The sequence below is a fragment of the Myxine glutinosa genome, chromosome 14 (assembly GCF_964187855.1).
Source record: "Myxine glutinosa chromosome 14, kmMyxGlut1.1, whole genome shotgun sequence".
NCBI lineage: Eukaryota > Metazoa > Chordata > Myxini > Myxiniformes > Myxinidae > Myxine > Myxine glutinosa.
In genome coordinates this window covers 13,910,286-13,928,103 of record NC_136274.1, presented here as the reverse complement: position 1 = coordinate 13,928,103, position 17,818 = coordinate 13,910,286, and the positions used below count along the sequence as shown (strand labels likewise).

Sequence of the window (17,818 nt, the reverse complement as noted above, 5' to 3'; positions counted from 1 at the left end):
GGGTTAGAACATAAAGTTAAACGTGGCCATTAGGTAATTGCCTTATGGACAGCACAGGGAAGGGTAGTGCAAAATCAGAATGATATCGGGCAATGGCTAAAGGCTTCATTTCTGATCTCTGCAATGCAAGGAACATCGACGTAGCATACGACACTCCTTAATTGCTCCCAAGCCGGCATTACCCAAATACATACACCTGCAGCTAGATAAAGAGGTTACCTTGGAGGCTCCATGCTTTAGTTACCGGTAAGGCCCCAGGTTTAGATGGGATTCCTGTGCAACTCTCCAAGGCCTTTTGGGAACTGGTTGGACCAGAGCTGCTTGATGTTTTGTCTGACAGTCAGCAGTCTGGCGAGCTGCCTCTTAGCCGCCAAAGAGTCGTGCTGACACCACTATCGAATAAAGGAGATCCCCAGTGAATGGAACACTAACTTCTTATTTCATTCCTCCTTTCGGACTGGAAAATTAATTCAAAAATCCTTGCAAATAGTCTCAAGTTGGTCATTGGTTAATTTGGTGTTTCCAGACTAGTGGTTTTGTGTCTCTGATATAACCCTGTTTAGCAATATTTTTTTCTTCTTTGAGATATGATTGATGTTTGTACCACTGAGCAGAGGATACTGGTTTAACTTTTTTTTGGATCATCAAGAAAAGGCATTTGAGTCTTCTCCTTCGCTTCCAGGCAGCACAAGATTGGCATCATTAGCTGGTGGTGCTGCAGCTGTGCTGCTGATGCAATGCCCGATTGCTGGTTCGGACAGGAATTTGGAATTTGGCCATGGTGCTGGTGATAGCTCATCTACTCTTTGCGAAAGACACCATGGGATCTTTAACGTCCACTAACTAATGCTGTCGGACAGGATGTCCGTTTAAAGTCCATCTGAGGGACACACATTGATGAATCACCCTGCCTGTGAAACACCAGGACGGCAGTTTATAGCTTGGTTGAGATGCAAACCCTGGTGAGACAACCTAGAGGTGAGTGTGTGTACATTTAGGCCATCCTGCAGTCAGCCCAGGCATTCGATAATGTTGATCATCACTTCGTTTTTTAAATCTCCTGCTAGAATTTGGATTATTAGAGGATCTTTATTTCTTATGTTTAACTGGTGTATAATCCCATGTGAAGTAATGCTAAAGTGAACAAGAAGAAAAAAACATAAATATATCTCCCGTGGTTTTTGTAATTTTGCTGTACGGAGTTAAAAGCCGTCAATCGGTCATCTTTGGTCTGATTACAAAACAAAATGTTTCGCATATGTATACTCTCATGTATTGTCTTTGTGCCAAGTTTGAATATAATCGAGCCTTGCATGTCCGAGAAATGGTTGGGAACACGTTTAAGTAACAAAATGGCCACCAATCGGCCATCTTAGATGTGATCTGAAAATAAAAACGACGAGCATATGTATCCCGTCATTGTTTATCGGTGTGCCCAATTTGAACAAGATTGATAAATGCATGTCCAAGAAATGGTTAAGGACGTGTTCAATATCGTTTTTTTTTTACAAGTAAAATGGCCGCCAGTCTACCAGTCGGCCATCTTTGATCAGATCACAAAATAAAGTAAGGGGCATGTGTATTCCCTCCTGCACTCTGCGTGTGCCAAGTTTGAACAAAATTGGATAATGCATGTTCAAGAAATTGTTGGGGAGACGTTGAAGAAACAAAATGGCCGCCAGTTGGCCATCTTGGATCTGATCTCGAAAGAAAATGACGTGCGCATGTAAGCCACCATTCACTATATTTTTTGCCAAGTTTTTAACAACATCGGTAAATGCATGTCCGAGAACTTGCGGAAGAGTATAGCACTTTCTTACCTTCATCCATCTGGTAATGTTTCTCCACCAACAATGCTTGGCCAGCTCGAATGGTCTTACGAGATGGTGTGCAGCATCTTGGGGGGAGGAGGTTCTTGATAAATAAAGTTTTTGTTTAAAAAAAATTGTGTTTTTTTTTTTTTTTTTAGCACGTCATTGGCCCCGTTGTTTTACAGAAATGTGTCGGATCCCGGCGGAAAGTCACATTCCGCCATGATGCGAGTGTCTGTTCTCTCCAAATGCTTCCAAATTAACCAATTATTTTGTGAATTCGATTTTTCGAAAGGTCTGTAATAGACATTACTTCTTGGAATACTTCATTATTACTAATAAATTGGACTAAGGTGAAGCGCTTGTAAGATGTCTCTTTAAATAAATGGAGGCCAGCTACTAGTTGGCTATTGGGATCAGTTCTGTCAGGAAAAAAGGTGGAATTTTCTCTTTGACTTTGCACCTCTTTAAAGATAGTGATGAAGCGGGATCTACATCCTTATTCGTTGTCTCAACACCACGCTTTCCCTCATCTCTCAATCAACCATGCTTCTTCACACACATCCATGCGGAAAGCTTTTGTGGGTGCACTGTGTGTCAAAACAACAATTATTTGTCAAAGGCCCGTGGAACCAAAGGCCCACTGGAGAGGGATGCTTCAAAGTGACCCATCACCTGGTTTTGAATGGTCTACCATGAACAGGGCACCCGTTGATACGTTTTCTGGGATCTTCCGCAATTGCGCAGTATGTTTTCAGACATCTCCTTTTCAGGTTTTGTGGCGTTCCTGACCCCGATATTTCAGGTACGAAGGTATACAATGATAGCCAATGAGCTAGTGCGAGAGGAGACCATTTGGCTCATCATGTCTGTGCTTCATTAGCACCACATTAATGATATTGAATAGTTTATCGACGCATTTCACCGAAGGGAAGTGGTGTGGGGAGGAAGACGGTGGAGCAGGCACAGGTACATCACCGAGGTTGTGGCGTGACGAATGAACAAACATGGATGAAACATTCATCTTTTGACGAGACCCTTTCACAGACATCATAATCACGACACGTAGGCCTATTTACTGATTATCTCTGAAGGAAAGCTTGCCATTTATATATCAGGGATGTAAAGTTGAGGGTAACTTATGGGCTCTACTATGATGCATTTGTTACCTTCAAACCTTTTCTTACTTTTCAAACTTTCTTGCTTTTTTTTCAAACTTTCAAAACTTTTTCATCAATTAGCATTTTGAGTTTTCTGACTGCTGCTCCTCAACAAAGGTCTTCAGGCAGCGACACATCCATTGAGACCACTTTGTACTAATGTGTATTACTGTTCTTGGAGAAACGTTAACTCCTGTACCTGAACAGCGAAGTCATTCGCAAGATCTCTCCTGGATCGTCATCTGTCACGCAGAGAAGGTACTCAGAGGTACTTACAATCTGCTACTAGTTTAGGTTTTGATTTATTTATGCTCGTCACGTGATATTTCATTACCAGGAGCCATTCACTCCACTATAATGATACCACTACCTGTTCTTTTATAGCCTTTCGCAAGTTTGGCACTTTCACATCATCACATCACATTGGCTTTTGGTATAGTAGGTATGTCAATTTCCCGGTCTTTACATAGATTGACAGACATATATTGAGGACAACTTGAACCTTATTGCACATACTCGAGAGACAAGTGACTCGGAACATGTTGTTCCACCAATACCGGCAAGCCTTGTCTGTTTTGTTTTAATATTGTTTTGTAATAACAATATAACATTATTATTTTGCTATTATCATTATTGTTGTTATTACTTTTGTTGTTAGAAGTGGCGTTGGGAAAAACTCGATGATAAGCTGCTATCTATATACACCTTAATGTATGGCCGAGTGAGGCCGCTGTCGGCAGGGCCGAATGAGGCCTGTGTCGCCTGGAATAAATATGGTGCTTGATCCTCTCCGCGTGTCCGCATCTTTATAACAAAGACACTACACTTAACACGGATTTCACCCAAGGTAGAAAACCCCCTTGTGGAGTGGGGAAAATGAAGACGCAGCAACTTCCATGTGTGACCCTTAATCCTCCTGAATCCTTAAGTTTGGTTGGGATTGGATAAATAACAACCGAATATATCACAATCAAACAGACAGACGGACATCAAATTGCATATTTTTGCATGAATGTATATACAGTAGTATATATATATATGTATTTGACTAAGGAAGCACACTGACCTTATGACGACGCTGACGTCATGCACATAAATTATAGCAACACATCACCTCCAAACTACGAGGCATCCGTATGGTACTCAAGTCTTTGCAAACAGAGATGAAAGCTCTATGGTCACAAATAGACAAAGGCAGAGATGTCGATCTAGATTTCGCCCTCATTATGGGCTCATCAGGACAACATACTGCAAGTTGTTTATTTGTAACCAATCTAAGCCATTAATGTGACCAATCCAATAAACAATTTCTGCAAACATCCTAATTGTCGAGGAGCAGGGCAGAGACAATGTGTCAGCGTGGCAGGCTACACTTGTTGCTAACAGGTTGTGCAGCAATTGCTGGGGTGAGACTCAATCTGTGCCTTGCTTCTGATAGGGATATTTCCTACCGTAGTATGTAATAGATGAATCAAGAAATTCAATGTCCATAAACTTGTCAGAAGAATCACAGATTTTAATTCCCGAGGAGGACAACACTTTCTGTCTACAAGGAAATACACAGCAAGAAACAATAACCGTTATCAAACCATAGAAGAGCATATTACAATTCACAAATTACATTGCAAGATTCACAGAAGGTCCCAAGTGAAATCCTGGTACAGTAGAGATGCACATCAAAGGAAACATCATAAGGATACAATAGCATGCACAGTATACAGTCAACATACAGTGTAAACATACAGAATCGACCAGCCAAGTGAAACATCCTAAGTACAACATTTGCAACATTACAAACCCAGTGAAAATCCTAAGTACAACAAACCAACATCTTACAAACCCAGTGATAATCCTAATATTTTGACGTCAGTCCTGCCCTTTATACAATTTGAAGTGGGAGGAGGAAGTGGAGGGGGAGGAGCGAAGAGAGGGGAGGAGAGCAGTAGGATTGGTTCGGCAAAGTGTGGGTGGGAGGGAGTAAGGATCGAGGGATACAATGTGATTGGTCGAGTGAAATATTGAGATGGGAGTACTCCCCACTGAGAGCAGGTCTGCATTTTCAAATTCTTTAATGAGACTTTCTGTTTTCCCATTATCTCCTGCCAGACATTTCAGAGCCATCGTCCTGCTAATCTGGCTTGGAGACTTCAAGAACATTTGAAGGTCATTCTCAGTGAAGCATAAATAAGAAATAAGTGGATATATCTTTTACTCAAGGACAAGGACAAAGGACAAAGATTACTTACTTTATATCTTTAACCATATTATCCTTCGTCATAATTAAATAATTACAGTGCCTTCATTAATAAAACTATACCAAACGATTTACCATTCTGTGTTTTATCTGTACTTCATTTATTGTTAACATCATTGTTTCCACAGGACCTACCAGTTGATGCAAGGATTATCATACAATATTGTAAATTAACACACGAGTAACATGAGTTTTTAATAAGTCATGTTAAAACTTCAAAACAGGCATGCAATAAATAAGAAAGTCCTTATTTAATAAATAGGTATTTACTTCACAATTTGTCATACTTAAAAACCCATACGTAGTTTTGTCAAGATTTAAAACTCAGAAGTTCAATCTGTTGCTTACAGTTCCTCTTTTCTACATTCCCGAAACTCTCCTGCACTCCACCCCTACTTCAGCGTCCTCAAACGTATTTTTGACTCGAATGTCACAAGAAACTCATTTTGCAATAAATGTTCGTTTCCCATTAATCCATTTAAGTTTCCCATTTTTAATTTCCCATTAAGTTTCCCATAAATAAATTTCCCATTTGTTTGCTTGTTTGTTTGATTTGTTTGTTTGATAAATGTTAGCTCTTTCACAAGCCTCGACTCTGTATACAATCATACACTTTCTAAAATCCAATCTCACCCCTCCCCTCCAAATCTTCCCCATCACCCCTCCCCTCCAAATCTTCCCCATCACCCATCCCTTTCAAATCTTCCGCCTTGCCCCTCCCCTCCAAATCTTCCCCATCACCCCTTCCCTCCAAAACTTCCCCATCACCCCTCCCCTCCAAAACTTCCCCATCACCCCTCCCCTCCAAATCTACCCCCTTGCCCCTCCCCTCCAAATCTTCCCCATCACCCATCTCTTTCAAATCTCTCCCTTGCCCCTCCCCTCCAAATCTTCCGCATCACCCATCCCTTTCAAATGTCCCCCCTTGCCCCTTCCCTCCTAAACTCCCCCCACACCCCTCCCCTCCGAGACTCTCCCTCGCTCCTCCCCTCCTAGACTCCCCTCTCACCCCTCCTCCTCAAAGCGTCCTCCCCGCTTCTTCCCCCTTCCAACTTTCACCTTCATCTCCCCCAACCTTCTGCCTCGCTCTTCCCCTCCTCAAATAACACCTCACTGTGCCTCACCCAATCACCATCAAACCTTTTGTCCGCCCCATTCTTCCCTTTCTCCAAGCTATTCCGAAATCCCTGACACACCTTCAACAGCTCTCCCTACCACTTCCTCCTCTTCCACATCTTACCCTACCCCTCCCCCCCTCCCCCACCCCCTGTTTTGTATCCGATGCTCCCATTGCTCCCCCTTCCTCTTCATTAATGGTATGGACCTCCAACATCCGGGACCTTCGCTCAAACTTGACTGATCTCTCCATACAGGTTGCTTCTGACAAACCAGACGTGATCTGCTTAACAGAAACTTTCCTCCTTCATGATGTCTCTGATTCCTTGGTATCTCTCCCAGGTTACTCCCTCCTCCGGTATGATAGACCTGAGTCTCGTCCTGGAGGTGGGGTTGCTATCTTTATTAAAATAAACTCTCTTCCTCACTCGCCCTGCACTGCCCTCTCTCCACCTCACCCCCAGGAATACCTTTGGCTACGGCTTCCCCTTCGCTCCCACCTTTTGTTCATATGTGTGTTGTACCGTCCACCAAACAGTGATGACTCCATCTACATCTCGCTGTCTGATAATATGGACCAACTTCTATCTTCCCATCCCAACTCTCTCTTCCTCATATGTGGTGATTTCAATTGTCACCATGCCAGTTGGCTGGGTGTGGGTACCTCTCTCACCAGCCATGGCTCTTCAGCAAAGGACTTCTGCGACTCACTGGGACTGACACAATCTGTCAATTTCCCGACCCGGATCTCAGTCAACGGAGCATCTTCTCTTCTGGACTTGGTTATGACAAACTTCCCTGAAAATGTCTGCTGCTCTTCTTCTGCTCCAATCGGCTCATCTGATCATGTGCTTGTTAAAGTGGACATCTCTCTGACCATTCTCAGAGAGCCTCCTCAGTGTCGGCGAGTCTGGCATTTCACTCAGGCCAACTGGCACGGTCTTCAAGCAGCCATCAATCATCTGGACTGGTCTCCCATCTCTACCGCCTCTGACATCAACTCATCCTGGGAATTCTTCCAAAGTAAATAGCTCTCTCTCATGCACAGATTTATCCCATCTCGTCTTCAGTTGTCATTCCCTTCCCTCCCGTCCATGGTACACGGAATCTTGTGGTGAGGCTGTTGCCCAGAAACAACTTGCCTTCGTCTCCTGGAGAGCAAATCCAACAGAAGGAAATCTCATTTTCTTTCACAAAGCCCGAAACAAGTGTGTGTCCACCCTCAGGAGAGCCAGGAAACAATATCTCTCCATTCTCAAGACCGAACTCTCTTATCTGTCTCCCTCTTCCAAAACCTGGTGGCGTCTGGTCAAATCTGTTTCTGGTGTTTGTTCCCCCTCCATCCCCTCCCTCACCTCAAACGGCTACTCGGCTGACTCCACACGTGAAAAAGGTGAATGCCTCAACTCTGTGTTTGCCTCGAAATCTTGTGTCCCAAACCCATCCCTCTCTGTACCCACCGTACCCAGTCGTACCCAGCTGCTCCTGGACTCTGTGTCCTTTCCTCCTGACAAGGTCGAAACGTTTCTGTCAACCCTCGACTCTGATTCTGCAACTGGACCTGACGGCATCAGCCCACGGATCCTAAAATCCTGTTCCTCCGCTCTTTCACTCCCTCTCTCTGTTCTCTTTGCCCTCTCTTTTGCTCAAGGTCATCTGCCATCCGCTTGGAAATCAGCCAACATCACAGCTTTGCACAAAAAAGGTGCAAAAACAGATCCTAGCAACTACAGACCAATCAGCCTTCTCCCAATTATCAGCAAAGTCATGGATTCCATCATTGCTTCGGATATGAAATCTTTCCTCTTCTCCAATGGCTTGATCTCTGATCATCAATTTGGTTTCAGACCTGGTCACTCTACTCTGGACATGCTGCTTCTGCTTTCTCAACAATGGATGGAGGTCCTCAATGCCAAACAGGAAATTAGAGCTGTCTCCCTTGACATATCACGTACCTTCGATATGGTCTGGCACCCCGCTCTGCTCACCAAACTCTCCTCCTTTGATATCCATGGAAATCTCCATGCATGGCTGGCGGACTTCCTCTCTAGTCGTCGTCAACGTGTGGCCCTGAATGGGTTTCTCTCATCTCCTCTTCCTGTTCAGGCTGGAGTTCCCCAAGGCAGTGTTCTGGGCCCTGTGCTTTTTCTGGTCTTCATCAATGATCTCTCTGACTCTCTTGAAAATCCTCTCTATCTCTTTGCTGATGACTCTACTCTCTGTCGCTCCATTCCTCATCACTCAGATCGGCAGTCTGCAGCCTCCTCACTCTCTGCAGACCTGGGCAAAATCACAGACTGGGCAAACAAGTGGAACATGTCTTTCAATCCTGACATATCTCACACTCTCACTTTGTCTCTCCGTAAAGACCGTCTGGACAACCCTCACATCGACTTTCTCAACAATCCTCTCCAAGAAGTTCTACTCTAGAGCCAAGAAGTTCTAGAAGCTTTTGGGTCTCACTATCTGCCATGATCTTTCCTGGGAAAACCACATTTCAAATCTGGCCTCCAAAGCCAGTCGCCGACTGGGCATCCTCCGTCGTGCGAAGTCCTTCCTTGGCACACCTGAGCTCCTCACCACATACAAGGCTTTCCTCCACAGCTCAATGGAATACTGCTCTCCCCTCTGGGCTGGTGCTCCTGCCTCACACCAAGCTCGTCTTCACGCTGTTGAAACCAAAGCGTTCAGAATCATTGGAATCTCCCGCGATGAAGCTAACTCCAAGGGCCTTTCACTCACTCACCGCAGGCAGGTTGGTGGTCTTTCCGTCTTCTACCGACTCCTCTCTGGCCTTGCCCCCCCCCCCCCCCCGCAGCTCTCTCTGGGCTATGTCCCCCAAATATTCCTGCAGGTCGCACAAGATCTGCCTGCAACCCTCTTAGAGTTAAACTGCCAAAATCAAGACTCTCTGCTCACCTTCACTCCTTCATTCCTCTTTTCTCCCGCCTCTGGAACAAACTCCCTCACTCTCTTCAATCCCACTCCACCCTCCAGGCCTTTAAAACAGCTGTTCACCACCATCCATTACCTTCCCCCATCCAAAACCTTGATTTTTTCTACCCCCGCTAATTTCACCCCAAATCCACTTTTTTGAAATACCAACTTCTGTCCTGGAAGTCCTTGGTGTCCTTGTGTTTTTACTTCTCCCACCCCCCCTCCCCCCCTTCCCACGCCTCCTTCCCCCAAGCCCGCTCCCTCCCACACATCTCCCTGCTCTCAAATGTTGTGTTTGTGTGCTTCCCCTTCTCTCCCCATCTTGTCTTCCACTCCCTCTTTTTATATATTTTGTTTGTCTGTTTGATTTGTTTGTGAAATAAATGTAAGCTCTTTCACGAGCCTCGATTCAGTATACAAAAAGAAAAAAGAAAAAAAAAATCTTCTGATATCTTCTGAACTATGTTCTAAGATCTTCTGATCTATGTTCTAACATCTTCTGATCTATGTTCTAACATCTTCTGATATCTTCTGATCTATGTTCTAACATCTTCTGATATCTTCTGATCTATGTTCTAACATCTTCTGATATCTTCTGATCTATGTTCTAACATCTTCTGATATCTTCTGATCTATGTTCTAACATCTTCTGCTATCTTCTGATCTATGTTCTAACACCATAGTCTTGTGCCGAACATGCAGGGAGTGCTTCGTCATACTAAGCACACCATCTTTGGGAGGGGACATCAGGTCCAGCTCTTCCTTTGCTTCCACTTCCATGGCCATTGGCCATGAAAGGTCATATTATGTTCTTCGCAAACAGTAGACCTTTGATCAATTTCATCACTACCTCATAATTTCCAAGCTTCTTGGACAAATCAAGCCTGGCTTTGACTGCTTTGTCTTAATTGTACTTTTCCTGGTCTGTAACGATATTAAAGCTCGGCGAATGATGATCTTATAGTGACAGATGAGATCAATCAAGGGCTAAGCTCTATTTATAGATTTAATCCGAAGATTCAAAATGATGAAAGAGTATTTTGAAAGTCCTTATTTCTTTTGAACACCATAAAACAATCTTTTGTGATCTATTGCAGGAGGCTCTGGTACTCAGTTGGCTCGCGTTCTCCGATGGCACGACCTCATTCCTCGGCCACTTTCCAGCATCCGCCTATGACCTCTCTCTGGCTTCTCTTGATGACCGCGTCGTCGAGTCTGTGCTGGGTGGTGCCAATGCCATCGTGGCGGCTCGTGGAGAGGGCCAAGGGACGTTCATTCGCACTGAGCTTTTGCTGCCCGAGTCGTGCCGGAACTTGAGGCGGCACGAGGTGTTTCTGCATACTCCGGTTCGAATCCGCGTCATGTACACGGGGGATGACGTCGACATCGTGCATAATGTTCACGGTGTTGAAAACTTTGCAGACAGCAATACTGAGGGCAAAGCAGAGCACATTCACTTGCCTTGGTCTCACAGTGACGTTCAGACGCCTTCCTTCCCAGCCCAAACACCCCGACGTGAAGCCAGCCAGCCACCTGTGTCCACACCTCATCCTATTGCACCCTGGCGGGAGCCTCTGGTTCCTTTGAGTGTCCCACGGGACACCTCAGAGGTGTCATTCCCTGTCGAGGAACCAAGCTGGGGTGCAGTAGGCCCACACCCTTTGGATTTGGATGAGGATTATCCTTTTGGAAGCCCCTCTGACAATTCCAAACCAACACCTAATGCACCAGAAGCTGGCCTGACTGATGTGCAGGTAAGCAAGCACCTTGCCATCCCACAGTTCATGAATATTATTAGTATTAGTATTAGTATTATCATCATCATTTCAAATGTTCTCATCATATGTGTTTGATTTTACCTCCAAGATATTTATATGTCTTCCATTATCTGGTGTTTCTTGTCTCGGACAGTGGTTCTCAGTCTCTTTGTCGAGGTGACCCCTTTTCACATTTTGAAGATTAAAAATTCAGATTAGATTAAAATGCATTTTCATAATTACAAATGTAAATTAATAATCCTGTTTCATTGCTGTGCAAAGTTGTATGTGTGTGCGACGTAATGTTTTTATAAATGCCTTTGGATGGATGATTATATATAGATTTCAGTAGAAGTTGCAGATTGCAGTTCTTTACAGTCACGTGAAAAAGTAAGTACACCCCATGTAAAGTTTTGACTTTTTCAACATATTTCAACATACAGCTATTTGATCTTCATTTCAACAATATTGATAGATAAAGGTGATATAACATAACAAATATCATGAAACATTTACATTGACAAGTACATATGGGCAGGGTGCAGCCCGAAGTGGAGATCGGTTTCTGAGGTTTGGGACATGGAATGTGGGGACAATGACAGGGAGATCAGGAGAAGTGGTGGAAGTATTGGTCAGAACAAGAGTGGACATATGTTGTGTGCAAGAGACGAGATGGAAGGGAAGTGGTGTGAGAATGGTGAAGGGTAGGCAGGGACAGAAATACAAGTTTGTGTGGCAAGGGTGCCCGGAGGGCGTGAATGGTGTTGGTGTCCTGTTTTCTGAGGAGTTTGTAGACAGTGTGGTGAGTGTGACTAGAGTGAGTGATAGGTTGATGATGGTGAAAATGATGATTGGAAAGCTCTTGGTGAACGTCATCTCGGGATATGCTCCGCAGGTTGGTCGAAGCGATGAAGAGAAGGACAAGTTCTGCTGTGTGATAGAGAAGCTGATGGAAAACGTGAAAGATGAGGAAGTTGTTGTGGTGGGAGGAGACCTGAATGGACATGTGGGAAGGAGTATGGATGGTTTTGAGGGAGTTCATGGGGGTTACGGATATGGTGTGAGAAATGGAGAAGGTGAAAGGATTTTGGAGTTTGCTGATGGAGCTGATTTGTTGATTTGTAATACTCAGTTCCACAAAGAGGACAATAAGCTTGTTACATACACGTCAGGTGGGTCGACGACAACCGTTGACTACCTGATGGTGCGTCGGCGAGATAGGGGGCACCTCCGGGACACAAAGGTGATCCCGGGGGAGGAGGCTGTTTCACAGCACCACTTGGTTGTCTGCGACATAAGGGTGAAAGGTGTGAGGAGAGCTCGGCGGGTGAAGTACCAACCGAGAATGAAGGTGTGGAGGTTGAAAGAGGTGACAGTAAGGGAGGCATTAAAAGAGAGGCTGAGTAGGGTCGAGGATGATGTGGTTGAGCTTGAAAGTGGTTGGATGTCAATGAAAGCTAGTCTGTTGGGAGCCGTTGGTGAGGTATGTGGATGGACAAAAGGACCACCGAGGCACTCGGAAACATGGTGGTGGGATGTTGAGGTTGGAAAGAGGATTGACGAGAAGAGGAAGAAGTTCAAAGAGTGGCAGAAGGCGAAGGGTACGGGAGCAGAAACAGCAGAGCATGAAAGTTATAAGGCAGCCAGGAAGGCTGCAAAGAAAGAGGTAGCAAAGGCGCAGGAGGCATGTAGGAAAATGTTCGGAGAACGCTTGGATTCGGAAGAGGGTCAGAAAGCAGTATTCAGGATTGCAAAGCAGATAGCGAAAGAGAGGTGTGATGTGATGGGGGTGAGTTGCTTGAAGGATGAAGTGGGACAAATCGTTGTCGACCCAGATGGAACTAGAACGGGCACTCGGTAGAGCGCATACCTTCGCCGCAGCTACTGTTCTGTACTTGGCATGGGAGTGTAGGGAACAGAACAGTGAACAGTTTGGTGCTGATTTCATGCAAATCGGATAAGAATTGACCGAGTTATGACAAAAAACGCACATTTTGCAAGGTCGTGACCCCCCTGACCTTTGACCCCCAACCGCTAACAAGGGTAATGTCTTCACTGGGTCATGTCGTATATCACAAGATCGGGCATTGAATTCTGAACATTTTGGCATTAGTTGCATGCCAATTGGATAAAAATTGACCGCGCTATGGTAAAAATACGATTTTGACCTTTTCGTGACCTTGACCTTGACCTTTGACCCGATTGCTCCCAAAATCTAATCAAATGTGTCCCATATAATAACCAATCATCCCACCAAATTTCATGCAATTCGGTTGAATACTTTTTGAGTTATGCGAATAACATACACACACACACACACACAGACATACAAATAAATACACAGCGATCAAAACATAACCTTCCGCTTTTGCGAAGGTAATAAGCGAAATACCATCTTCTAATCTGGTGTGTGGGTGTATCTAGGCACAAGGAAGAAGGCTGTTTAAAAGTGGGTCGCCACGTCAAATTCCAAGATGGCCGCCGCCACGTATGTCTGAACCTTGTGAGATGAATATCTTGAAAAATAAGCGAAGTACCAACTTCTAATCTGGTGTGTGGGTGTACCTCGGCATAAGGAAGACCGCTATTGTAAATTGGGTCTCCACGTCAAACTCCAAGATGGCCGCCACCATATATATGTCTGAACCTTGTGAGTGAAATATCTTGGAAAATAAGCAAAGTACCAACTTCTAATCTGGTGTTTCGGTGTACCTCGGCATAAGGAAGACCGCTATTGAAAATTGGGTCGCCACGTCAAAATCCAAGATAGCCGCCGCCATGTATGTCTGAACCTTGTGAGCGGAATATCTTGAAAAGTAAGCGAAGTAGCAACTTCTAATCTGGTGTGTGGGTGTATCTAGGCATAAGGAAGAACGCCATTGAAAATTGGGTCACAACAACAACAACAACATGCATTTTAAAGGCCATTTTCCCTGCTCGAGCGGTCGTCACGTCAAAATCCAAGATGGCCGCCTCCATGTATGTCTGAACCTTGTGAGCGAAATATCATATCATAGCATGTTTTCTGCGTCTTCCACTTTGTCAACTCACATCACTCCACCGACAGGGGACCTAGGCGTAACGCTTGTTGTTGAAGTGTGCGGCGTCACCATACCTAGATCAAAAGAGCTCTCTGAGGCCTTCAGAAGGAAGGTTATAGATACCTACGAGTCTGGGAAGGGATTTAAAAAGATCTCCAAACAATTTGAAATCAATCATTCGACTGTCCGGAAGATCATCTACAAGTGGAGAAGATTCCAAACAACTGCCAACTTGTTCAGGCCAGGCCGGCCCAGCAAGTTCAGCCCGAGAGCAGACCGCAAGATGCTGAAAGAAGTCTCGAAGAACCCCAGAATGTCATCACGGGACCTGCAGGTAGCTCTAGCCACTGTTGATGTCAAAGTGCACGAGCCTACCATTAGAAAGAGGCTGCACAAATTTGATCGACATGGGAGGTGTGCCAGGGGGAAACCTTTGTTGTCCAGAAAGAACATCAGGGCAAGACTGAAGTTTGCCAATGAACACCAAGGCAAAGACCAGCACTTCGGGAACAATGTGCTCTGGACAGATGAGTCAAAGGTCGAGCTATTTGGCCACAGTACCAGAAGACATGTTTCGCGAAAACCAAAGACAGCATTTGACCACAAGAACCTGATACCAACTGTAAAGCATGGTGGTGGAAATGTTATGGTTTGAGGCAGCTTTGCTGCATCAGGGCCTGGGCAGCTCACCATCATAGAATCCACTATGAATTCTTCATTGTACCAGAGCATGCTTGAGGATTATGTGAGGCCATCTGTCGGAGAGGTGAAGGTCAACCGAAGGTGGACCTTGCAAGATGACAATGACCCTAAACATACCAGTAAATCCACCAAGGAATGGCTGATAAGAAAGAAATGGAGGGTTCTGGAATGGCAAAGTCAAAGCCAGGATCTAAATCCCATCGAGATGTTGTGGGGGGATTTGAAACGAGCTGTGCATGCAAGAAACCCCTCAAACATCGCACAGCTGAAAGAATTCTGCATGGAGGAGTGGGCAAAAATTTCTCCCAGTCGATGTCAAAGACTGGTAGACAGTTATAAGAAACGCCTACTTGAGGTTGTTTTTGCCAAAGGGGGCAATACCACCTATTAGAGCCAAGGGTGTACTTACTTTTTCCACACGCGAAATTTGCATTTATGTTTATTTAAATTATACAATGGACTACAAAAAGTAAATGTTTCATGATATTTGTTATATTATATCACCTTTATCTGTCAATATTGTTGAAATGAAGATCAAATAGCTGTATGTTGAAATATGTTGAAAAAGTCAAAACTTTACATGGGGTGTACTTACTTTTTCACGTGACTGTAGCTTGGACATAATGCTCGTCTCCCAAGTCTCAAAGTATTCACCTTTGTGTGTGCATGTATATATATATATATATATATATATTGTTGCGGATCTCAGCGCCGGCCTTCTCCCCTTACCAAGGGGGGATTAGTCCCCTTGTCTTTGACTGACCAGGCGCGACCCGAGGCCTATGACGCCCTTTCCGGACAGCGCTAAATAGGGTTGTAGGACCAAATTCGCTATTACCTAAGTACTAGCACTGCCCTGAAACGAGGAGATAAGCCTCGCACGAATCACGTGTGTTGGTGGATTCGCCGAGCGGTAGCGAACACGTGATCCGAGCCGTTATCAATTACTAGACCCCAATCCAAGCGGTTCTTATTCGTGCCACGCTTACCCAATGATGGAAAACACAAAGGCGATCAAATTGGAAGAAAGAACAAGGTTTATTTACACTATTCACAATGATGAGAAGAAGAAGCAGAGACACAGGGCAATCCTTAAGAACAGTCTTAACTTACTCCCAGGACAAACGGGCCCGTCTCACACACAGACACACTCACACGGGGTTTGCAGCTGCGGATGATGTTCACCACGTCCCGGGATGGCTCTCGTGCAGCTCCCTCCGGCCTCTGGTTCGTCCCGGGCAGATGGTAAGTCGAGACGGCAGGAGCTCTCCGCGTGTCGTTGGTGCACACGGGATAATACGGGGCAAACGGTAGGGTCTGGGCTCTGGCGGTTAACACCGGCGGCTGTTGCCGCGTTCACTCGCGTGGCTGCGTACGTAATAGGCGAATACAGTTCAAAGCCTTGAAGCGCTAAGCCTCGAAGTGCTCACAATGCGCTCCCAACCAGCCCTCTTCAAGTCCTTCAAGCAAGTGCCTTCCACTCTGCGAGTCCTCTCAATACAGTCCTGCTGGTAAGTCCTCCCTCTCGTGCAAGTCCTCGTAAGTCCTCTTCAAGGTCTTTGTGCCAAGGCTTTTATAGGCACGCCCCGCGAACCTTCTAGCTCTTGCCAGACGCGCCTTACCACGCCCTATCATGCCATGCCCTTCGAGCCCTGGTTGGCTGGTGGCCCTTACCGTCATCGCCTCTGACGCGCTCCTTGACGCCGCCCTACCCCGACCCCGCGCTCCTCCCTCTTCTCAGGCCTACCTCGTGTTACTTGACTAGCGAGCGAACAAAGGGCAGCGAATGCTGCTGGCAGCCAAAGCGTAACAAACTGCTGCGGGTAGCCAAAGCGTAACAAATTGAGGGATCAGCCAAATGGGTCGTGGGATCAGTTATGCCCATAGAGGTGGAACTTGGAGGGTGGACGCAAAATGAAAGGGACCTAAACTTATGTCTTTACACAACGCAGATATTACTAGTGGAAATGGCCTATACTTACACATACTGTGACATAACTAATACTCTAAGGTGGCCTACGTGTTGCTCGTGGACTAACTATGGGGGAGGGGGGGGGCAACCCCTTAACCTTTAATGATCAATATGTGCCAATCTCAAAACCGTAGCAATATATATACACACATACATACACATATCTACTGTATAAGAGAGCCATTGGTCTGTCTGTGTCACCATTTTTCTCAGAGATGGCTGAACGGATCTTCATCAAACTTTCAGAGGTTCCTCATTGAGAGCCTGGGAGTGTTTTAGGCAAAAAAACGAAAAATAATGGAAAAATAAAAGTTTTTTTTTTTTCTTCTTTATCGCTCGATAGTGCCTAAACATTTTTGCCTAATGACAGTTACATACAAGTACACATTCTCATAAATAAATACAAAACAATCACCAGCCATTTGAACACAAATAATAAAACAATTCCAGAAGCGGTCAAAGTTGGTGGTAAGGCTTCTTCTTCTTCCTAAACGTCATCACACTTAACTCGGACACGTGATGAACGGCACATTCAGCAGCATATATTCAACGAAAAGGTAAAATGATGATTTGAAATTACGTAATGTACCAGATTTACATATGGACAAAGGGATAATGAAATGAAAAGAACTGGTGTGTGTGTGTGTGTGTGTGTGTGTGTGTGTGTGTGTGTGTGTGTGTGTGTGTGTGTGTGTGTGTGTGTGTGTGTGTGTGTGTGTGTGTGTATATGAGTGTGTGTGTATATGAGTGTGTGTGTATAGGTATGTATGGGTGTGTGTGCATATGGGTGTGTATAGGTGTATATGATTGTGTGCACATATGTGTGTATGAGTGTGTGTGCATATATGTGTGTATAGTTGTGTATGTGTGTGTGCGCATATATGTGTGGATGGGTGTGCATGTGTGTGTGCACATATTTGTGTGTATGAATGTGTGTGCCTATATGTGTGTATGAGTGTGTGCACAGTGCACTGCACATATATGTGTGTATGTGTGCGCAGGCAAGTTGCTGTTGTTGATTGTTATCTCCACACATGGGTTGGTATTAGGAGATGGAACGGAGACGAC

The 17,818-nt window shown here is 45.0% G+C and overlaps 1 protein-coding gene across 1 annotated transcript in view; it reads left to right on the top strand.

The window, feature by feature from the left end:
- The window catches only part of LOC137416836 (transmembrane protein 132E), a 624,957-nt gene that overhangs the window by 589,880 nt on the left and 17,259 nt on the right, over positions 1-17,818 (top strand). The window contains exon 10 of the mRNA XM_078768122.1: positions 10,376-11,032. Coding sequence (XP_078624248.1) covers positions 10,376-11,032 — 657 coding nt within the window. The remainder of the gene's footprint in view (positions 1-10,375; positions 11,033-17,818) is intronic.